The sequence below is a fragment of the Neoarius graeffei genome, chromosome 22 (assembly GCF_027579695.1).
Source record: "Neoarius graeffei isolate fNeoGra1 chromosome 22, fNeoGra1.pri, whole genome shotgun sequence".
In the NCBI taxonomy this organism is placed as follows: Eukaryota; Metazoa; Chordata; class Actinopteri; order Siluriformes; family Ariidae; genus Neoarius; species Neoarius graeffei.
Window position 1 is genome coordinate 56,446,976 of NC_083590.1, and position 21,274 is coordinate 56,468,249.

General features: G+C 42.7%; 1 protein-coding gene across 2 annotated transcripts in view; it reads right to left on the reverse strand.

Moving 5' to 3' along the window:
- The window catches only part of igf2bp3 (insulin-like growth factor 2 mRNA binding protein 3), a 55,535-nt gene that overhangs the window by 18,815 nt on the left and 15,446 nt on the right, over positions 1–21,274 (reverse strand). The window contains exons 4-13 of one of the 2 annotated variants that reach the window (XM_060904113.1): positions 19,423–19,474; positions 19,152–19,215; positions 17,373–17,651; positions 17,038–17,172; positions 16,791–16,913; positions 16,560–16,695; positions 16,118–16,252; positions 13,647–13,763; positions 13,474–13,548; positions 5,986–6,117 (exon numbers count right to left, since the gene is read on the reverse strand). In XM_060904113.1, coding sequence (XP_060760096.1) covers positions 5,986–6,117; positions 13,474–13,548; positions 13,647–13,763; positions 16,118–16,252; positions 16,560–16,695; positions 16,791–16,913; positions 17,038–17,172; positions 17,373–17,651; positions 19,152–19,215; positions 19,423–19,474 — 1,248 coding nt within the window. Of the gene's footprint in view, positions 1–5,985; positions 6,118–13,473; positions 13,549–13,646; positions 13,767–16,117; positions 16,253–16,559; positions 16,696–16,790; positions 16,914–17,037; positions 17,173–17,372; positions 17,652–19,151; positions 19,216–19,422; positions 19,475–21,274 lie in introns of both variants that reach the window. The other variant, XM_060904112.1, reaches the window with a different exon arrangement.

A 21,274-nucleotide genomic window follows, 5' to 3' on the forward strand; every position in this document is an offset into this window, starting at 1 on the left:
TCCAGGAACGAAATTTTGTTCTAACCGGTTCGGGAACGTCTATTTAATGGTGGAACCCAAAATCGGAAACGTTAAAATTCCGTTTCTGTTCGGAACGAACCAATAGGAAAAAAATTCTGGTTCAAAGCCCTGCTATATACAATTCTACTACAACAGCTGCGGCTACAAGCTCTCCCTACCTGTGCACGTTTATGTTTGTGTGTATTTTTGCGTGTTGTTCGTCTGTATTGGACTTCAATATCCACTACAACCGTATGGACTTACTGGACATTGGTTTCCAGCAGAAAATGATGGTTTGTAGCGATTTCCATCGCATGCACAACACAGGCATGCAAACTGGTCAGGGGTGAAAAAGGTGAGAAGGATGCACGGGGACACAGCACGCGCGCAAAAGTACATTTCGTAGTCTACGTTACAAAAGAAATTGCAACCAGTGACATCTTGAATTTAATACAGTACAAAATAACTTTCCATAAACATGTCTTAATAAGTTACTGTTGAGTGGCCGGTAAATTGTACCATTTATTTGTCAGTGGCCGGTAAAGTTTGATATTTTGTGAAGTTAATTTTCACCCCTGTGTACAACACAGTGGGCTATTTACAAAAAGGTATATATTACTGCCTGTGCTATCTAACAGACCTACCCCAGAGGACACACCTGGCCAATCCCTGTCTGTCAATTTTCTTAAAGACATCACCTATGTGAAATCAGGGGCGGATCTAGAAAAATATTTATGGGGTGGCAAGAGGGGGGCAGGAATTGAGGGGTGGCAACGTATTACAGACATGTATATATACTGAATTTAATCACAGTTTGACGACAAATAGTATGTACACACTACAAAAGGGCATAGACTGCCATTTACAAACTCATACAGATAAACTTAATCTCATGCCTTTATTGTTCACGAAGAACACACATTCTCAGATGAGGTCTATACCGTTTCTGGACAGTTTTATACTGTATATGCAAAAGAACAGACACTAAAAAACAACAATAACAACACTGCTTCAAGTTCAGCATGATTTAAACCATTTACACCAGTGTCACATTTTATAGTTTTTTTTCTCACGCTTTGTAAAGACTCACCAGTGAGCATAACATGAACTTGTCATGCCTACAACAGCTGAATGCGGCGATTTCCATGTTGCTCAGCAAAACGCTTCACAAATTTATCAAGATCTAATGCTTTTGTGCGCTTTGATTCAATGCTGAGTACAGCCAAACTTGATAGTCTCTTTTCTGTCATAGTCGACCGCAAATAAGTCTTTATGAGCCTGAGAGATGAAAAACTTCGTTCACAGGATGCACTGCTCACAGGCAAGACAACCGCTATTTTACACAACCTGAACAACTAAAAAAAAACCATCATCATCTTGGTATGGGTCCAAAAACAGTGAACTCCATGAGAGTGGTAGGACTCTCCTGTTCCCCCTTTTTTCTGTCTAGTCCTCTCCTCGTCTGATGTAACATGTTTAAGATCCTCAATATTTGAATCATAAGCTTCAGCCAATAGCAATGTTTTCCTTGACAGACGGTGAATCAATATTAACTTTTGTGGCCGACTTTACACAAAACTAATGTCAGACCTAGCTAACATTAGGCCAAAAAAAAAAAAAAGTGTGTTTCAGGTAACATGAAATACTAAAATAAGGTCGGTAGGTAGGAAATTTTTTTTTCTTAATTTGTTTTATTTTGTTCGAAAAAATTAACACAAGTAAACATCTTACAAAATAGTATTTTGGCACAGAATCCTTTATACCACACATCATAATAAAATAAGTGTTTTAAATCTTTAAACGAATAAAAAAAATATCGCAAGAGTTCGAGTTATGATCTGCGGAAACGTATTGCTGCCACACTCAAAAAAAAAAAAAAAATTGGCTTAGACTCAAGTAATTACGTGAAAAGGTATTGTTAACAGAGTTATCACGTTTTTACAATATATTTATCATGTAATAACATATCACGTAATTTCATGATATTTTCATGTGATAATGTGAAAACACCTTATCAAGAAATAACGTGGAAAATATGGTTTAACGTCCTAGGCTAGGCTACTTCCATTAAAAGCAGACGGCCTCGTCTAGCCTACTGTAGAACTTGGGTCGAGCAAAAACACGGAGCAAAAACATGGCTGAATCCTGAATGACTCCTATTTGTATAAATAGGGGACTACATAGGCGGCAAAATGTAGTGTTTTTCCCTGCCATGGAAGTGCACTTGTATACTGAAGAGGAAGCAATTTGCATTACAGCCAGGAGGGCTGATAGAAGTGGCAAAACATTTTACTTTTTATCGTTTCTTTCACAACTTGAATGCGTTGAAACAAAAAATAATGACAAACTAACGCCACTTACACTAAAATATCGAGGGAAATTTGTAATAAAAACTTTACGGTCGGCAATTTCGAGGCGGAAATTCTCGATCGGTCGGGTTACCGGAAACACACTTTTTTTTTTTTGCCTTACATGTATAGTTAGCTAAATAACCTTCTCCAACCTGATTTTTATCCTCTCAAAATCAGCATCACAACTATGCTAGCACTGTTCATTCATTATAATTTCATTTTTTTGATAGATAGTTAATCAGCTTTTACCCCTTTCCTCCCGTGTCTCCTTTCCTCGCGACTCCTGGCTCCCTCGCTTCGCGCATCTCAATTTTCCAAAACAACCAATCTCTGGCGTTATCTCGTGCTGCATTCGCCACAGTCGGACATTGGAAATTCGCGCACGTAAATGTCAAATTGACCGTAATTTTTCTTTGAATTCGTCGCTGCCAACTGGGGTAGCAGCAGGGGTGGCAAGGCTTTCTTTTAGAGTGGCATATGCCACCCCGGTAGATCCGCCCATGGTTATTCACCCCCGAGCGCGCTGGAAACTGTTCCATTGGTATTCAGATTCAGTCGCGAGATGAGGTTGCCAGATCTCTCTATAAAAAGGTGACTTTGCGGTCTGAATCTGTGGAATTTTCGTAAGCGAGGACTGGCAACCAGCAGTGGGTTGTGCACCAGCTGATCAGAACTCCAATGGAAAAGAAGCGTGTTAGTAACTGTTTATCTTGATTGGCTGTAACCTTGTAAGTGAAATGTTTGGCAACAATAGCGTTGTAGCCTGCCTACCCCCCCCCCCCAAAAAAAACTCTTCGGATCTACACGATTCACACAAGTGACCTATTTTGGGACCAAAACGGCGAATTTCGCCGAAAGGTGAGGAGTTTGCATGTGTGACAACATTCCGGACGAGATAGCGAGACCAGCGGGGTCTCCGTGGATTGTTATCGGAAGCAAAGCGAAGGAAGCGGCATCGGAAGCAAAAGCGAGGCTGCAGAGCCGGCCTGTTGACTAAGCTCAGAAAAGAGCCACTCAAATCTCCACTGCTAAGCCTCTACCTCTCCAATGCCAGATCCATGGTAAACAAGACGGAGGATTTGGAATTGCAGCTGGAATTACCTTATTCTATTATCGGCTGGTCAGTGCTATACTCAATACTTAAGTGACTTACCCGTCCAATGAGGATTGTTATTTTCTTGTTTACAGAGATGCCACATCTGAGTCGCTGACAAATCCTGAATTTCTGTAAAGATAACTGTCCAGAGATTTATAAGCACGCAGTGCTTCACCACTGAACAGCGAGGGAAAGTTAATGAGGTAATCATACACATCTGGGTATTCCACCTCTGGCAGTTCAAAATCCACTGACACGGTCGTGAAAACTACATCCGGTAAGCCATAAGGGTCACTAATCTGTAGATCGTTTATTTTAGACATATATCTAGTTATCTGTTCATTAGAAAAATGAGCCGTGTAGTCCGTCGGTTGAAATTGATCCATTCTGTACATGAGTGCAGCAATAGTCAGCGGTGTTTTTTACCGACAAGATGGCGGCTGTTAACTTTCCGGTCACGTGACTGCAAGATCTCTATAGCTTTAAAATTTCCAACATGCGTACATTTACGAACCTCAGAAACACACTGTCGGGGAAACCAAAACTCCTGTCCCAAACGAGCCGAAGGGTGCGGGCCTATTGAGCTGTACCACTCTGTGTGTTAAAAATGGCTGGTTCAAGATGGACACTGAAATCCTCAGAGAAGTTTTACATGAATTTTTCGGAGGGATTATGAGGAAATATAAAGAAATAAAAAATTGAGTACCAAGGTAATGCAACAAATGATTATACGTAAAAGAAAAAAAAAAAAAAGGATAGAAACCCTTAGCTGTGATTTTTGTGGATTTCAAATCAGAAACTCTCGGAGGACCGTGTACTACGAGCGCCAACATACACCAAGTGATTCAAGACTCCATCTCATTGGTCACTAAAGGCAGGAAACACGACCTTAGCTCATTGCATGCGAAAGTTGGTAGTAAGAGTGAGAGCCAACAGCCCTATTCCACAACTGCAGTAATCCATGTGAAAAATCGTTGAACTAAGTAAAGAGAAACATCCATCATTACTTTAAGACATGAAGTGTCAAAAAAAATTTAAATATAAGCGTCCAAACTTTAGACTGATTCCATGTGCACAGTCATTGATTGGATAATTACAGCGGCAATCATGTTTCAGCTGCAACAATTCTTTTAACCCTAACTGGAGTTACTCGCTGCAACAGCCATGTCGGAAAACATTCCGATATGTGCTTGTGGGAAAGATGTTCTGGTGTCAAAGTATTGTCCTGCATCAAGCAAATAAAACTACTAAGGAGATTACTGAAGTGACTGGAATTGGGTTAAGAACTGTACAGCTCATTATTAAAACCTGGGAGGGTGGTGATGAACCATCAACTTCCTGGAAGGAATGGAGGAGAGAAGAGAAGAGGACTCCTAACTGACCAGTTACAGATCAAGCTTTTTTTTTCTTTTTTTTTAAAGTAGAACTCACAGCTATGTTTTAGTGAAAATAAGATCATTTCCACATGGTGGGATGAGAACTCTCAGAACTGGGACTAAACAGCCATGTGTCCATAAGTAAACCTGCTCATTAGTGAAGATCAGGAGACAAGGTTTCAGTTTGTTCAGGAGCATAAAGACTGGACTCTAGAGCGACTGGAAAAAGGTCATGTGGTCAGTCCAGACTGACCCTATTCCTGAGTGAATAAGGGTAGAGGGAAGCTCACGGACCGGTGCCCCATCATGCACAGTATCCACTGTCCAAGCCTCTGGAGGCAGTGTGGCGATCTGGGGTTGGTTCAGTTGGTCAGGTCGAGGATCAGCAATGTTATGGGGCAATAAAATGAAGTCAGCTGATGACCTGAAATGTACTGAACGACCAGGTTCACATCAGTGGGGTTTTCCTTTCCTGATGGCATGGGATAAAATTAGGGCTCAAACAGCACGAGGAATCCCTTTACACATGAATTAAATCACCACAGAGTCCTGACCTCAACTCCACTGAGTGTCTTTGGAATACTGGAGATTTGAGAATGGTTCAACTCTCCAGACGGGATCTTGATGAAAAATTAATGCAACTCTGGATGGGAATAAAGGTGACGTTCCATAAAGTTGTTGAAACAATGTCATAGTGAATATGCACCATAAATCAAGGCTAAATGCGGTCCGATTAAATTAGTATGCAACTTTTTTTTGCCTGAGCAGAGGGAGTATTTTGCATCTCTCTCTCTCACACACACACACACACACACACACACACTTAGAAAGTTATGCTTCCCCCATTTTAAAAACCACCAGCCTCCACTGCTTTACATCATTAGATCATCATGAAACAATCAAGTTTGGTATAAAAGTGCAGGAACATGCTCCCCTTGCTTACTTCCTGCTGCTTTAACAACTGATGTAGAGGATTCATCTTGTGAGATTCTCATTACATTATTGTGGAACCACATTTGAAAATACTAGTGAGTGAAAGTGATGCTTTGATTCAACAGGACATTTTAAAAAAATAAAATAAAATAAATCCCCACCCACACATGGTAGACGTTTCATGCATTATATTGTTCAAAAACATCCTACCACTAAATAGGTCCTTTACCGTTTTGCCCCCTTTACCAATGACCCTGCCGGCAGCAAACGATGGCACTTTAATGTGAGCTTCTAGTTTGACCTCTTCCTTTGGCCCAAAAAAATTCTCTTCCTTCAGCTTTCCAAAGATACGTCCCTGAGCCTGGGAGAAAGAGAGAGAAAGAAAGATGTTGCAGGTGTACAAAACATTACAAAAACTTGCATCAAAAGGTTTTGTATTCTTTGCTCCATTTAGAAGTTGCTTCCTAGCCTTCTCCAAGAGGACCAGAGATTTGGTCCCTTCATCTGTCAGTGAGAGGTGTTATGTAACCAAGTAGCATTTTTCAGGCAACCTGAAAAATTAATTACCCACAATAGCTGCATTTGGCAGGTGATTAGCAGGCCCAAACGCCAAGACTGCAGCAGTGTTTCCAGAACCAGTACGGTCATGTAGATGTCATGTAGAGTCGCTGAACAGCCAGCACTGTGCAGAAGTCTTCGGCACCCAATTCCCCCCCCATACAAACTCAGATTTCTATTTTGAGTCAGTACAAAAACACTTCACAGTCCAAACTGTCGCTTTCCAGCACAAAATTAAAAATGTTACGGGGGGGAACACACATTTGTATCAGAGCATCATATTCCACAAGACAGCATTTTTCAGATGAAAAGAAAAAAAAAAACCCACAAACACTGAAGGCTGCTGGGTTTTGGTGTAAAATGAAGTGAGTGTGACAGTCAAAGTGTGCAGAAGAACTGGGGCTGGTTCTGGAAGATGCTCAGGAAAACCTACACATCATTTCCACATAAAACTGACCTTGAGTGTGTTTTTTTTTTTTAAACAAAAAGGGTCATCTCACAAATACTGACTAATGTATTATGGTTTACTGATGGTATTTTTCTTCATAAAATGTTAACATTTTTTGTCTCCGGCATTTCTTTACATGTGCCCAAGACTCCTGCACAGTACTCTACACGTGAACCTTGTTCCACTGTGCACTGCCACACTTCCTGTTTGCATTGCTTGACATGCTAGTTGATCATCCTGCCGTGGCAATGCTGTTCTAGATATAAACTTTTCCTTCCCAGTTTAGTAGAATTTGATATGTACCAGGATTGATGGAGAAGCATTAAAAAGGTTGGTTTAAGCACCTCACTTTTCACCTTGTTTCCTGATGGTGACCGTAAATAAACACCGTACTATTGGAATGTGTATTCAACTACGCCCCAGCAGTGGGGTTTAAATTATTTTAAGCCAAGAAGCCAAATTGAGCAGTCTCTAGTCAGCTTGAAAGATCTTGAGAACTGCTTAAACCGTTTCTATTAACTCCGTAGCTACACCCTACAACTGTTCACACACACACACACACACACACACACACACACACACACACACACTAATCTAAAACCAGGGCAGGTATAAATTTTAAAAACTGACTATGGTTATCAGAACTTAGCTTTTTTCCCCCTGAGATCTGCAATTTCAAGAATTATGCCATAAGCCTTCAGAAAGTGGGATTACCACCATTAAACTACAGGAGAGATGGGCACAATGTCAAGTTTTTAAGAGATTTAACATGGCTGAACAGTAATTATAGATTTAACAGTTAGCATTTCATAAACTTGCAAGATTACATTAAGGAAAAATGTACAATAACCCAGACATCAACTAGAGTAAAGAGCTGAAAGTCAGATTGTGACCCTCACTTCTGATATTACCGACTCCTTCCTCAGTTTATGAACCCATCCCACGTGTGGGGGGAGGAGGGGAAAAACCCACCCTACCGATTCACCTTTGAGACACCAAGCATTAGAAAAACTGGAAACAAATCAGACATTAGAAACATACCGACGTCTCGTCCCTGATTCCTTCTTTAAAGAAAGTCAGTTTAAAGGAGATACGCAGAACCTTTATTTTTAAAATACATTTCTGAGTCGATAGTATCTCCATCCTTGACTCTTGCATGCTGCATAAATGGGAATGGAGTTAAAATTGACCACAAAGTTGGCATTCGAGCTGCCCCGCTGAGCCAGCCAGCCCTGAGTGCGTGACGTCACAGCAGAAACCGGTGCTATAGACCGAAGCCAGACTCGGCAGGCAAGAGCGGTTGCAATGGCCTCTTCGTCCAGATTTATTGGAGATTCTTTGTATTCCTCAGACAGTAATAGATCTGACTGCGATAGTCCTGAAATTGGTGTGTACACATGCTACTGCTATACATGTAAAACCGTATCAGTTTGAACCATCGGAAAGTGAATCCGATAGCAACATCAGCCACGGAGGCCCTCACCTTACGCAATAAAGCCAGAGAACAAAGCCGTCTAGAGAATTTGATGGAATTGAACCGAGTCTCATGTCAGACTCATTAAAGCAGGATGGGTGTTATAACTTATGTAACATGTACATGCATGCATTTTCACTGATAAAACGTAAAAGGCTCATTAAATAATCAGATGAACTGAGAATCACATTCTGAAGCAAATTAAATAACCTTATACCGCTAACTTAAACACACAATACAAGTTACATGGATTAATCTAAATGCAGGGAAACAACGAGTGTTATGTAACCAAATCAACGTCGCATCTTACCCATCGGTGCTCTTGCTTCTCAAAGGCCGATTGTTTCAAAACAATCGCTTCTTCCACATAAGGGCGAGATATTGCTACTGAGGCGAGCATCTCCAGCGGAGAAATCGGACAACTAGTCCACTCATTCTCCATACTGAGTACTCCGCCATTACTGCTCAGCTCACACTCAGAACTGGTGCAACTGAACTTAGTTTCCTTTAATTGTTGATACTGCACCCTCTTTCAGTCTGGGTTTATAGCCAACGCTCCAACAGATCAGAGGTCTCGTACGAGTCTTCAGTAAAATGTGCAGAGCAGAGGAGAGACCACTTTGTAGGCGCCCAATGTGCTCGTGAACTTCTTGCAAAACACGTCCAAATCTTTGCAGTTTGAACATTCTTGGGCCATGAATGCAACGTAAATCCACCTTCTGTCGTGTTGCTGCACCGGCCAGCAACACATCTACGTGGCATGGCGATAAATTAGCTCAAAATGGAGGATCGGAGTTGCAGTCAGCTCTGTTTTTTAGTCTAGCGGAAATGGCGACGAGACCAATAGACTTCCTGCTGTGAGGTTACAGACGTCAAGGTCATTCACTCAGACTGCTACTTATATAAATAACTAATTGTAAAAGTTACTATATTAAATTTATTCTTAAATGCTTAAAACTATTCCTGTGCCATTCTTGAGGTCTCAAGGCATTTATAAACAAAAAGTGAGGCCATGGCTCTGCGTGTATCCTTTAAAAATACTTTTCAAATGTTTTTTTTTGTAAGTGACTGAAATATTTGCAGCACTGGAGTAAAAGCGTGTCTGCTTCTGATGCACTGCAACCCCACTGGAACAAACTTACTACAAACTTTTGCATAACACGAACCAAGTGTCACCTGCCTTTAAACGACCGAGTCAAATGTTCAAAAAGCCATCAGCCACATCAGAATGTGTAGCGCAGATCTCACACCACCAAGTCCAGTACTCTGCACCTGTTCCAGATTACAGCACATGCTTATAACAACTCTACACACGCACCTGAAGTACACACGCTGTACCGAGTCCCTCACATTACGTAGCCTTGTATCTGTGTATTTGGACTCTGCCTTGTTTTTGCCACCACCATTCTGTTTGTGCCTCACGTGACCACGGCCTGTTTCATATCCCTGCCTTCGTCTTACATTTTCGAACCGTTTGCAGGAAGGGTTTATTCGCAATTACATCAGTCACTCACCTTCTCACTTGACAGACACAAACAATAAGTCTGCAGTCAAGTTAACGCCATAGAACAGAAGCTTAAGTAGCCTTGCTTAGGGATTGATCGCTAAATTACTGAGAACAGTGATCAGAGGATCCATAAATGACTGCCGATACCACTAAACACCTAGTTAAAGCGTCCCGGCCGTGCTTTTATATCCCCCATCCCACAGTGGGGCATAAATGACAGATTTGCAACACAGAAATGAACTGAATGCTGAAGATTTAGAAAACATAGTGAGCCAGTGTGTGAACATTTGACAGCAATACACCAGTAACCTCCATTTCCATAACAGGAATAAATCGTCACCTCCGTTCGTGATCCTTTAACTTCATGAACCGTAATAGAGAGTCGGAAAGAGAAATTCGTGAGAACGTGCCTAAAATTTTACATAACGCAAGGGTTTGGTGTGACAAGTGGGTCCATTTCACCATTACGAGCCACGTGGAGATCCCCAGGAGTTGGTTATAGTGGGGTTGCAGCACATGTCCTGACCTCAGTGTCTTGTACCATTATGGAATAAAATATGCTTCAAATTTAATTGCAAGTTTGTTCATACAAGTCAATGATCATTGCGAGTCCTGGCTCCAGTTGTCCTGCCCTTTAAGATAAAGCAGGATTTTAATTGTATTCATGAAGTTACCACAACGTCCGTTTAAAATGTCTCCTTTGGGCACCATCTGTTAAAGCTCACTTTCAGGGCCTGTGCACAGACACTTGGGTATCTGGAGATCACACATTTCATTATAACCTCAGGGAACTGGGTCAACTTGTGGGAAAGGGGTCCAGCACCTTTAACCAAGTTTCTTTTTAATGAAAATGTATAGTTGGGTCCATAAGAATTGGACAGTGACAGTTTTTTATAAATTTTGCCTCTGTACACCATAATGGATTTGAGATGAATAAATCAAGATAGGATTGAAGTGAAGACTTTCAGCTTTAATTCAAGGAGTTTAACCCCCCCCCCCCAAAAAAAAAAAAGTTTAGGAATCAGCCATTCCCCTCCCCCCCCATAGTTCCTCCATTTTCACAGGCTCAAAAGTAACTGGACCAAATTCTAAATACAATTATTGCAGTCAATGATCACCTAAAGTCTGGAGCTCATGGACATCAAAAGCTACCTTCAGTTTTTTCTTCAGTAAAAGTAAAAAGTAGCTCGACTGGGCTGAGGTCAGCCATTTAAGAACATTCCATTTCTTTGTCTTAAGAAGCTCTTGGGTTGCTTTTGCAGTACGTTTTGGGTCGTTATCCATCAGTACTGTGAAGCGCTGTCCTACAAGTTCCTCAGCATTTGACTGAATCTGAGCAGAAAGTAAAGCTCTGTACACTTCAAGATTCATCCTGTTCCTTCTAACACCAGTGACCCAGTTCCACTGGCAGCCGTACATGCACACGTCCATTGTGATGGACAGATGTGGTAGGTTTTGGATCATGAGCCCTTCCTTTCCTTCTCCATGCTTTTCTATTTCCATCATTCTGGTACACATTAATCTTAGTTTCATCCATCCAAAGAATCTCACTCCAGACGTAGGCAGGCTTTCTAGCCAAGTCTGATCCGGCCTCCGAGTGTACCACTGGTTTGCACCTTGAAGTAAACTCACTGTTTACATTATGAAGGCATGTACTGACTGTAGACTAACAATAATAGGCATCCCTCCTTGTGTTCTTGACTTGGCTAGATGCTGAAGTTTTCCTTCACCAAGGAAAGAAATTTGATCTTCCAGGTGTTTTGCTGTTGCTGAGCTCACCAGTGCATTCTCTAAGAATTTACCAAATTGTTGAATTGGCCACCCCTAAAGTTTTTCTCTCTGAGAAGTATTTTTTTTTTTTTTAAATGATGGCCTTCACTTGCATCGACACCTTTTTTTGACCACATATCAGCGGTCTCAAAAGTAGCCGTCACCGGCGGCAAATTGCCGTCTGTGGCTTGTTATGCCGCCGGCTATTGTCAGTCGAGTCACAAAATTTAATATTAAATATTTCTGACGGCAAAAAAAAAAGTTGTGAACGTAAATTACATCCACTATGTCATGCATGTCCGTTGCCGCGTCAACTTTGTTGACATCCTCGACATGAGTGCAGCCATTACTGCCCCCTGTGCCATATGTAAGCCGTACTCTGATTGGCTTGGAGTGTTCCATGGACTGTGAATGGTTCATACCATCATGTGACTCACAAATGGCGACGAAGAGAGTTGCGAGCAGCTCCATGCGTGGCTAAAAAGGTCTAGAGGGAAAGGCAAGTACGTTTTGAACGCAAATTTATTCTGTCATTGTGTTGATATAGAAAAATAAATACGTCTTAGTCCACCGTTTCTCAGCCTTGCTTAAGACATTATAATCGCAGATCGTAAAGTTGACTCTGCGTTTGACAGCTGCTCGAAAAAACAAACTGCGTGCGCAACAACGCTAATCAAGCTTAAGCTAGACGACCCGCCTCAAATACCCGTCCCGGGTAAATGTTATCCCAATTTTAGATGACCTGTTCCAAACCATCCCGCCCCATGAAAAATTCGTACTTGCATATCTCTCTCTACATTTTATATATATTTAGTTCATCTGTATTCAAGATTTCACCATATTCTTCAATAGTATTAGAGAATCTGGAGAAACTTGCCACCTTAGCTTAGTCAAAGGACACACTGTGGAAATTGTGATATTAGAAAAGTGTCAATTTCTCACTTTGACAACGCAACGGCGTGTCGTTTATTGAAACAAAGAAAACACAAGATGGCGCTCCCCATCAGATAAACAAACCGAGTTGCCATCCTTAAAGGGGCCGCGTCGCTAATACTCTAACCAGGTAACACATTAAACATGTCGTGCGGAACGCACATCAGATCAGAGGAAAAAAGGTATGGTGTATGGTGAATTATGTCCATAATAGATGTCCACTACAACATCAGACTTAAAATTATTATATCATCCATATGTGGATTTCAATTGGACTACTTTGTGTGTTTGTTTGCAAATATTTCTGAAATTTGATAAAATGACTGAGGTATGGTTTCATATTTCAAGTTTCCAGATGGTATTGATTACCCTTTATTTTCACTGTTAAAAGTTACCAGAGGCCACCATTTCTCAGTGCATTTCATAAAATTTTCCGTGCCCAAAGGGGGGCGCACCCCCCTTTGAAAGCCCCCCTGCACGCTTTGCGTGCATTACGTCTGCTGCTGGCAGACATTTTACCATTTCGCACCCTGCTGTAAATTACTTGTACCCTGCTATTCTCCCAAACTTTGAAGCCCCTGCATATTGAGATGAACAGCTACCAAATGCAGTTTCAATACTTGGAATCAACTCCAGAGCATTTAATCTCCTTAAACCATCATGAAACAATGAGGAAAACGGGTTACACACCTATGAACCTGATCAGTCAAGTCTCCAATCATCTTTGAGCCTATGAAAATAGAGGGACTGGGTATATAAAGGCTATAATCCCTAAACAATTAAAAACTATTTTTGTGAAACCCCTTGAATTAAAGCTGAAAGTCTACATTTCAAATCATCTTACGTTTTCTCATTTCAAATTCATTGTTGCAGGAAAAATTACAAAAAGCGCAACTGGCCAAAAACACGACCCAACTGCGTGTGTCGCGCATGGCCTTGATTATGACCCGAGACCTGCTAAACTGAGTTTTGGGGGCTGGCTGACGGGGCTAAAGGTTATGCCTTTATCTACACACAAGTCCAGTACCTTGAACTGGGCCTCTGGTGGTCCTGAAATGATGACCATCCTCTGCTTGGCATCCATCCCATCAGCTGGAGCAATCTACACAGAAAAATTTAGACGGGAATTAATTTATTAAAAATAAATTTTAAAAAAAATCCTCCGTTACACTTAAACATTAATCTGAATCCGTTACCTACTTTTATTGATGCACCAGCAAACCGGCTGAGCTGCTTGATATGCTGGCCCTGCTTCCCAATGATGGCACCCACCGCCAGTGCAGGAATAAAGAGATGCACTGTCTCAGACTCCAGCTGCTGCTGATAAAGAAAGCGACTGTACATACCTTCATACGTTTATTTAAAAAAAAAAATAAAATAAAAAAAAAATAAAAAAAAACCCCACCCCCTCACATTTAGGTCCATAAATGACATTAAAATTTAACAATGAAGTGGACCACAGCTGGCCACAAAACTGATCAGTCAGTTGTCCAAATTCTTTAGAGCCTATGAAAACGGAAGAACTCTGTAAAAATGTCCATAATCTCCAAATGGTTAACGCAATATTTTTTTAAACCCCTAGAACTACAGCTGAAAGTCTATACTTCAACCACATCGACTGCTTCATGTAGTGGTGTACCAAAAAGTCCAAATACTTACTGACCTGACAGTATAACGCAAGCATGGCCCAGAACATCAGAAATGACCGAGGTGCACAGGTCACATACATTATGACTTTTCAAATGAAAGGTTCTTGTTCGTATTTTGAGAGATCAAGAAGTCTGCACCCCCCCCCCTTACACTTTTTTTTTTTTTTTAAAGTGAGGTCTGAAAAGAACCGCACACCAAACTCTGGTCCAAGCAGAACCTTGCGTAGTGTTGACCCATTCTAGTCTACTTTCCAGCTCGAACAATAACGCAGGTTAACACGGATTCACAGCTGGACTTCTGAAGTCAGGCAAAGCGAAGGTCACATGACTGGGTGCATACTGACACTTTACCACATTCAGATGCATAAAGCGGTCATATTGTGCAGGTTAGAAAGCAACTCAAGCAATCAAGTCTTCAACATCTGCCAAAGGAGGATCAATCCCACACATGCAAACGTCGCCAGTTTAATGGTATTCTGATGGCTTGATTTGGTCCAGCTACACCATCACATGGTCCAACTTTATTCACAGACATGGCAGACAGGTTAACATGCTACATTTTCTGCAGCAGCGTTACTCAAGGAGGCTGCAGAAATACAGGAAGCCAAGGATAACTACGCCCTTCGGACAATCACGTCGCGAGCACACGGCCATGCAACGCATTATGGTTTGGGGGGCTGATGCTGTGTTCACACTTATACCGGTACGATAGTGGTATAACTGTATCGATACAAAGTATACCGGTACAGTTTAGTGCATCTGTCCACACTAGCGAGAAATGTTTGAGGTTTTCTTTCATGGAAGTTGAAATGCGCGTGCGCGAAATGTTCCCGTGGTTACCGAGTAACTTCCTTCCGAGAATATATGGCATCAGTTATTTCGAGATCTCGAGAAAACAAAACAATTATTTCATGATCTCAGCTGGATCACTGTATCTCCGTCGGTAGAGACGAAGCCGGGCCAGTCTTCTGCGGAGGTGCCGCGGACTCATTTTGAAATTATCCCTTATTAAAAGACTTAATGCAATCTCTCCCTGTGTCAACCCCTGATCAAAATATTGCCTTATTAGGTGATCGATTATTCCAGACATTCTAATGACCAAAGTTGCGTCTATACAGAATGAGGAATAGCCCCAAAGTCTCTTGGCGCACCTGAATGAACCATTTCTCAGCTGTTTACTCGAGATCACGGAATAACGGTTTTGTTTTCTCGAGATCCTGAATTAATTATGTCGTTATCTCAGGATAAAGTGAATTAAAAAAAAGGATTATATGAAGGGCCTCTCTCGGCTTCCGTACGGATGAAACAGCGTGTGTGTGCTTTTTGTTGTCAATGTACAGTCTGTATTTCTGGCGGTCATTTATTCAGTCGAATCGTATAAAACGCGCGAGGCAGTTGAGAAAGAAAAAGAAAACGAATCTCCGTTCTTCACTATTTTATTCAGCGAAGACATCGATTGAGGTGTGTGACTTTGCGCATTATATTTGTATCGATACAGAGCCGCTTCATCTGTCCACACTACAGCGAAGCGCTACAGTACTGATACTGTACCGGTACGAAACCCATACATTTGAGGGTTTCGTACCGATACAGTTATACCGCTACAGTACCGGTATAGTTGCTAGTGTGGACAGGTGTTGCGGTACAAAAGTAGTTTCGTATCGGTACAAAATCCCGAGTGTGGACAGGGTATTACAGAAAACAGGCTACTGCTGGAGGAACAAAACGGCACCTCACTCCAAAACACACTGCACTACAGGAGAAACGCGTATTAACATGCACACGGTCTCACACACTCAACATGCTCCATCACCCAAATCCTTTAGAGTGCCGATTACAACTTCTTTCAACTTTCACACCTTATTCAAGGCTCCGTTTCACTCACCAAAATTAATGTAAAACGCCAACAGGTCTAACTCAAACTGTCCTTCCTTCTATTAGGAGCTGTTCTTTCATCAGAGTAGAGCAGGGGACTAAACCCAAAGTCTGCAGTGCTCAGACTTCATGTTCTGACCCACTCACCCCAAAAGATGGGTATCCAGCTTGTGCTCCAGAAACCGGTCCCGACACCATAGATGGGGATATCGCTCCTGTCGTCCCACCCGGGAAAAGACCCAGAGCATTCAAATTCAAGCCAGGAATCAGATTCGATTGGAGCTGAAGACACAGACATGCATGAGATTAATAAACTTCTCATTTAAAGCATTTACCATCAGCTTTAAGTGGCGGTTAAAAAAAAAAAAAAAAAAAAAACCCGCCACCTTCAGGTACATTCAGACCAAACAGAGCGTCAAAACAACTGGAAGCCACCCATTTCATCAACGTCAGAGCGGCCATGAACTTGGGCTCTGGCAGCCTGCCAACGATGCTTTCAACTTTAATGCTCTCGCTGCTTTTGGTGTGAATGTACCACTCGTTCTTCTGTTTGACAAGCAAAAGTAAAGACCGTGTGCTCCTAACATACGTTCATGGCAGCCACATCATTCTCATAGGCCTCTCGGAGTTTCTTCATGACCTCCTCTTCAGCTCTGGCACACGCCTCTATCGAGCCCTTCACGGTGATTGTTCGTTCGGGGTTATACAGCGTCAGGTCCTGGAGTCTGGAGGAGCCAGCAAAAGTTTACAGCCTTATTCATGGATATTCACGAAATGTTTGTTGCCAAACCAAGAACAACAATATGTGCACATCACTCACGGGGAGATGGTGATTTTGGTCCCAGTGTCTTGTTCAATTTTTTTTAAATTGCGGCCTTCCTTTCCAATCAAGCGCCCAACAAAGTTATTATGAGCCAAAATCTTCAGTGGAATCTCTTCGGTGCTGTACATGATACACAGGGACAGAGCAAATACAAAACAGGTACATCAAAGATATGCAAGAAGGCAACTGAAGCTCGTCAGCGAGCATCCACGGGTGGATCCAGGAGTATACAACATCAACTGACATTTTGGTGTCTAGAGCTTCCTTCTGCATGATCTCCATGATGCTCCTGCAGGCAGAGCTACATCCCTCTGGAGTCGAATGGACCGTTATGGGTTTCTCTGCTGCTCCTGCATTCTCCTTACGATGGACATCAATTCTGCATGTTTGGGGAGGGGTTAATCCACAACGCTCAGACAGACATTGTCAAAAAGCAGAGCTATATTCTAGCGTTACAATATCTGGAGATATGAGCAAAACACACCAACACAAAGGGGGATCCTACACAGCCAACAGACTCACTAGTCAGTCAGATGAACACACACTTCTACAGAAGAATGCAACCAAAGTCATGCTTACTTCGAGTGCGTCTGTTTGGTAATATTACGGATGGTAGCACCCTCTTTGCCGATGATGGCGCCCACAAACTGGGTGGGCACGAGCATGCGGAGTGGAATGTCGGACTGCAGCTTAGGGCGAGTAACCAGAGAGGGCGAAGCCTGGCGTGGTGGGCCGCGTGGCGACCCTCCTCTCCTGCTGCCCACTGCTGGAGGATCAGAGAGTGCAGTCTCATCGGGGATGTAGCACACCTTCAGTGCATAGTTTTCCATCATGGAACCGTTCAGTTTCTCAACTGCTCTAAACACAAGGAAGAACCAGGTTTGCACACGTGGGTGGAAAGGACATTACACACTGAACGCACCTTGCCTTTACTGCACAGCACCATCATGCTTTGACATCTTACAGTTCCAGGCTTGTCGAGTTGCCTTGGTCACTAGGAGGATCAGTATTTGCCTGCTATTGGCACAGCTCGATATACATTTGAGATTGTATTCAACAGAATAATTAGTGACATTCTATTCCATTTGCAATTAAAAGACCAGTTATGCCAACTTGGGGGGGACAGAACAAGGGGAAGTAACGCTACGTTCACACTGCAAGGCTTAATGCTCAATTCCGATTTTTTTGTGAGGTCGTTCACATTAACAAATATATGCGACTTGTATGTGATCCTCAGTATGAACGAAAAGCGACCTAAAAGTGTTCCGCATGCGCATTGCAGGATACGACGACGTCACACGCAGTGAGCATGGCCAGTGTTTACGGAAGTAAAACCGCCCGGTTGCGGTATGACTCATCCAATCTAGCTTGAATAGCTGCATCCCCCCAAATGGAAATCAGCTCCCTAACCTCTGCGTCCTTCCATTGAGAAGATTCAGAACCTTCACAGCCCGAAGCGTCCCTCGCATTGATGTCATGCGCAGGGGCGCAGATACGTTTTTTTGAACTGGGGGGGGACAAAGCTGCCAGCAAACCAACCCCGATATGCCTGTCAAACTTGTTGTGGGTTACCATAGCAACCAAGCTCGAGCTCGCAACCTGTGCAGTCTGCGCAGCTCAACCAACCGAATATCAGTCTTTGTTTTGTTTTATGCGAGTTGTTGCAACTATGTATACACTGCTGTGCACCTCAATAAACCGAATGGTAATTAGTCTTTTGATTTTTCCGTGAGGTTTGCCTTATGCAAAGTGGGGGGGACCGAATGAGGTGAATTTAAATCTGGCTGGGACGAATCCCACCCGTCCCCCCCTCTATCTGCGCCCGTGATTATGCGCCATGTTGTTGTAACTTTTTTGAGAGACCCGCCGCCTACTTCAGCGCAGAATAGTGACGTTCGTGGCTTGTTGATGACGTGCAAGTCGGATGAATGCGACCTGGCGGTTCAGACTGAAGTCGCATATGAAAAGAGCGGATAGGAATCGGAATTAGGACCACATATCCAAACGGCCTGGGTCGGATTTGAAAAAAAAAAAATCGGATCTGTGTCGTTCATATTGTCAATAAAAGAGATCGGATACAGGTCACATATGGGCGAAAAGATCGGATTTGAGTCACTTCAGCCTGCAGTGTGAACGTAGCCTAAGAGCTCTCAAAATGAAGTTAACAAAACAGCATAAATGAAAAACATCTTGTTTACACTTCGTACTGAACACACTCCTGTAACACCTCAGATCCGGCATGAGGTGGCAGCAGCAGCAAGATGAAGCAACGACAAGCTTCACACACGGACTGATCCGATTCAGACCCGAGTGTTCTGGCTACACACAAAGGGGGTGGGTGGGGGTGGGTTTACTCACTGTCTGGCCTGCTCCTTAACTGCATAACGCACGTTCACTACAGCCGTCTCCGTGTCCGTGTTGACTACAGAGAGAAACAAACAAACATTTATATTACATCCTTATCCAAAGTGACCAATATAAGTGCTTCATAGTCTATCAAACATCCTGATAGTACAAATAGGTCAGGGTCAAAGGGCAGCTAAAACCCTGTTACAGAAGAGTTAGCCTGAAAGAGCCAAAAATATAAAAATCGGGTTGGAGAGATTAAAGATGTCTTGAATATATTAACCTTGTTCACAACTCTCCACTGTGCCATACTGAGCTAATAATCCGTCCAACACCTGCACAAGGAAACAAGAAGAAAGAAGAGTGGAACAGAGTATTAGACACCAAAAAAAAGTAACAAGTGAAAATCCAGCTCATAATTTTAACCAGAAGAAATGGAGTCCACATTGTTAAACGTGGACAGGTCCTCCATCAGCAGCTGAAACAGGAGCATGGGGATTAGTTGCTAAAGTGACTGGAGGTTTGTCCAGAGCACTGGGATTTTAAACGATCACCACGTACACAACACTGAGCAACTGCCTGTATCATGGCGGATATTTCCTACCAGTGGAACTGGTCTTAAATAGTAGGGAGCCGTTTTGGTACAGTGAAAGAATGAGCAGGAGGAGGAGTGGTGCCTCCAGGCTGAGAAGCATATGCCCCTCTATACATCCACCACTACACGCCCACTTCCGCTCTCCTTCACATGCTTTTATTGGCCGACGCCAGCCTTACTATGGAAGTCTCCTGCCACTGAGGAGGACTGCCACCATTGGCTGAACGGACAGTCAATCATTCAAGCGTGTCCAATGACTGGCTGGTGCCGTGAGTATCGGGGGGGGGGGGGGGGGGGGGGGGGGGGGGGGGGGGGGATAGCACACATGTGGAGAGTGGAGTCTTGAGAGTGCACAGCGCAGTGGGTTATAATCCAAGTCAGACTGGTCGTGTCTAAACACCGGAAGTGAAAAGGGGGCCTCTTCGCTACACCACAGTAGAACAGTATATCCCACATACAGCACAAGCCCTCAACAAGAGCTCGTACTGCCCCTGGACAAAACCCTAACGCGCGAGCCCGTGCTGCAAAATGGGAATTAAAAAACACACACCAAATCACACTGCTCACTAAAAAAATTCTCCCAACACCACTGACTTATGTGAAATTAATCAATTGGATCAAATTTGAAAAAAGTGTTAAAACCACATAACACACACACACACACACACACTTCTCTAAACTCTGTATTTGAAGCAAACACATCTAAGATCTTGGTTTGATAAAGTACAGATACAAAAAAAAAAAAAAGTTTGTGGCTTAAATAGACCTGCACACACACACACACACACACACGTTGTTTTACAAGTCGATAAAGGCTGTGCAGCTTAACATACATGCGAATATAAAGGAGTCCGGCCCAAATCACAGATCAAAAATAATTTGTAAAAGCCACAGTTCGGGTCCAAATCACCATGGTGGGGAAAGGGCTCCGTCCTGAACACCTACGCAGACGATCCCAGCTCATGGTCAAAGAGCAGCTCTCCCTCTCCTCCTCACCATGGGGTCATTTCTCTCATCTCAGCCCCACAAACAAGTCACACGTTTTCTCGTCACGGCATGAGAAACGCATCCTGTGTGCCTGGACACGCCGCGACACTGACAGCGTTTTATTACAAAATCAGCTTCAGCTCTAACAAGGGTGTGAGAACTGATTAACAGCACAAACGCAACACTCTGTTTACCGTGAGGACGACACCACATCTAGAAAGGGAGAGAAACCCACCAAGACGGTCTCTCCCTAGTGATGGCATCACAAATACAGGCTCATTAAGTTTAGTGACACATTCATAACTCAAACCATTAATTTTAAGACTTCAGGAACTACCAAAAAAAAAAAAAAAGCGCATATATTCTCCATTTCAAGAGAACACAAATGTTAAGTTCTCTGGACTTCATAGCCAGCGTTCTACAAAATATAACCTGGTGTTTAAAGCCATTCTGTAGGAATCCATTACAGACACCAGAACACCGAAAATAACTTGCAAATGTACTTCAGTTATAGTTTCACAGTTACAGTTTCCCTTTAACATTTTTTTTTTTT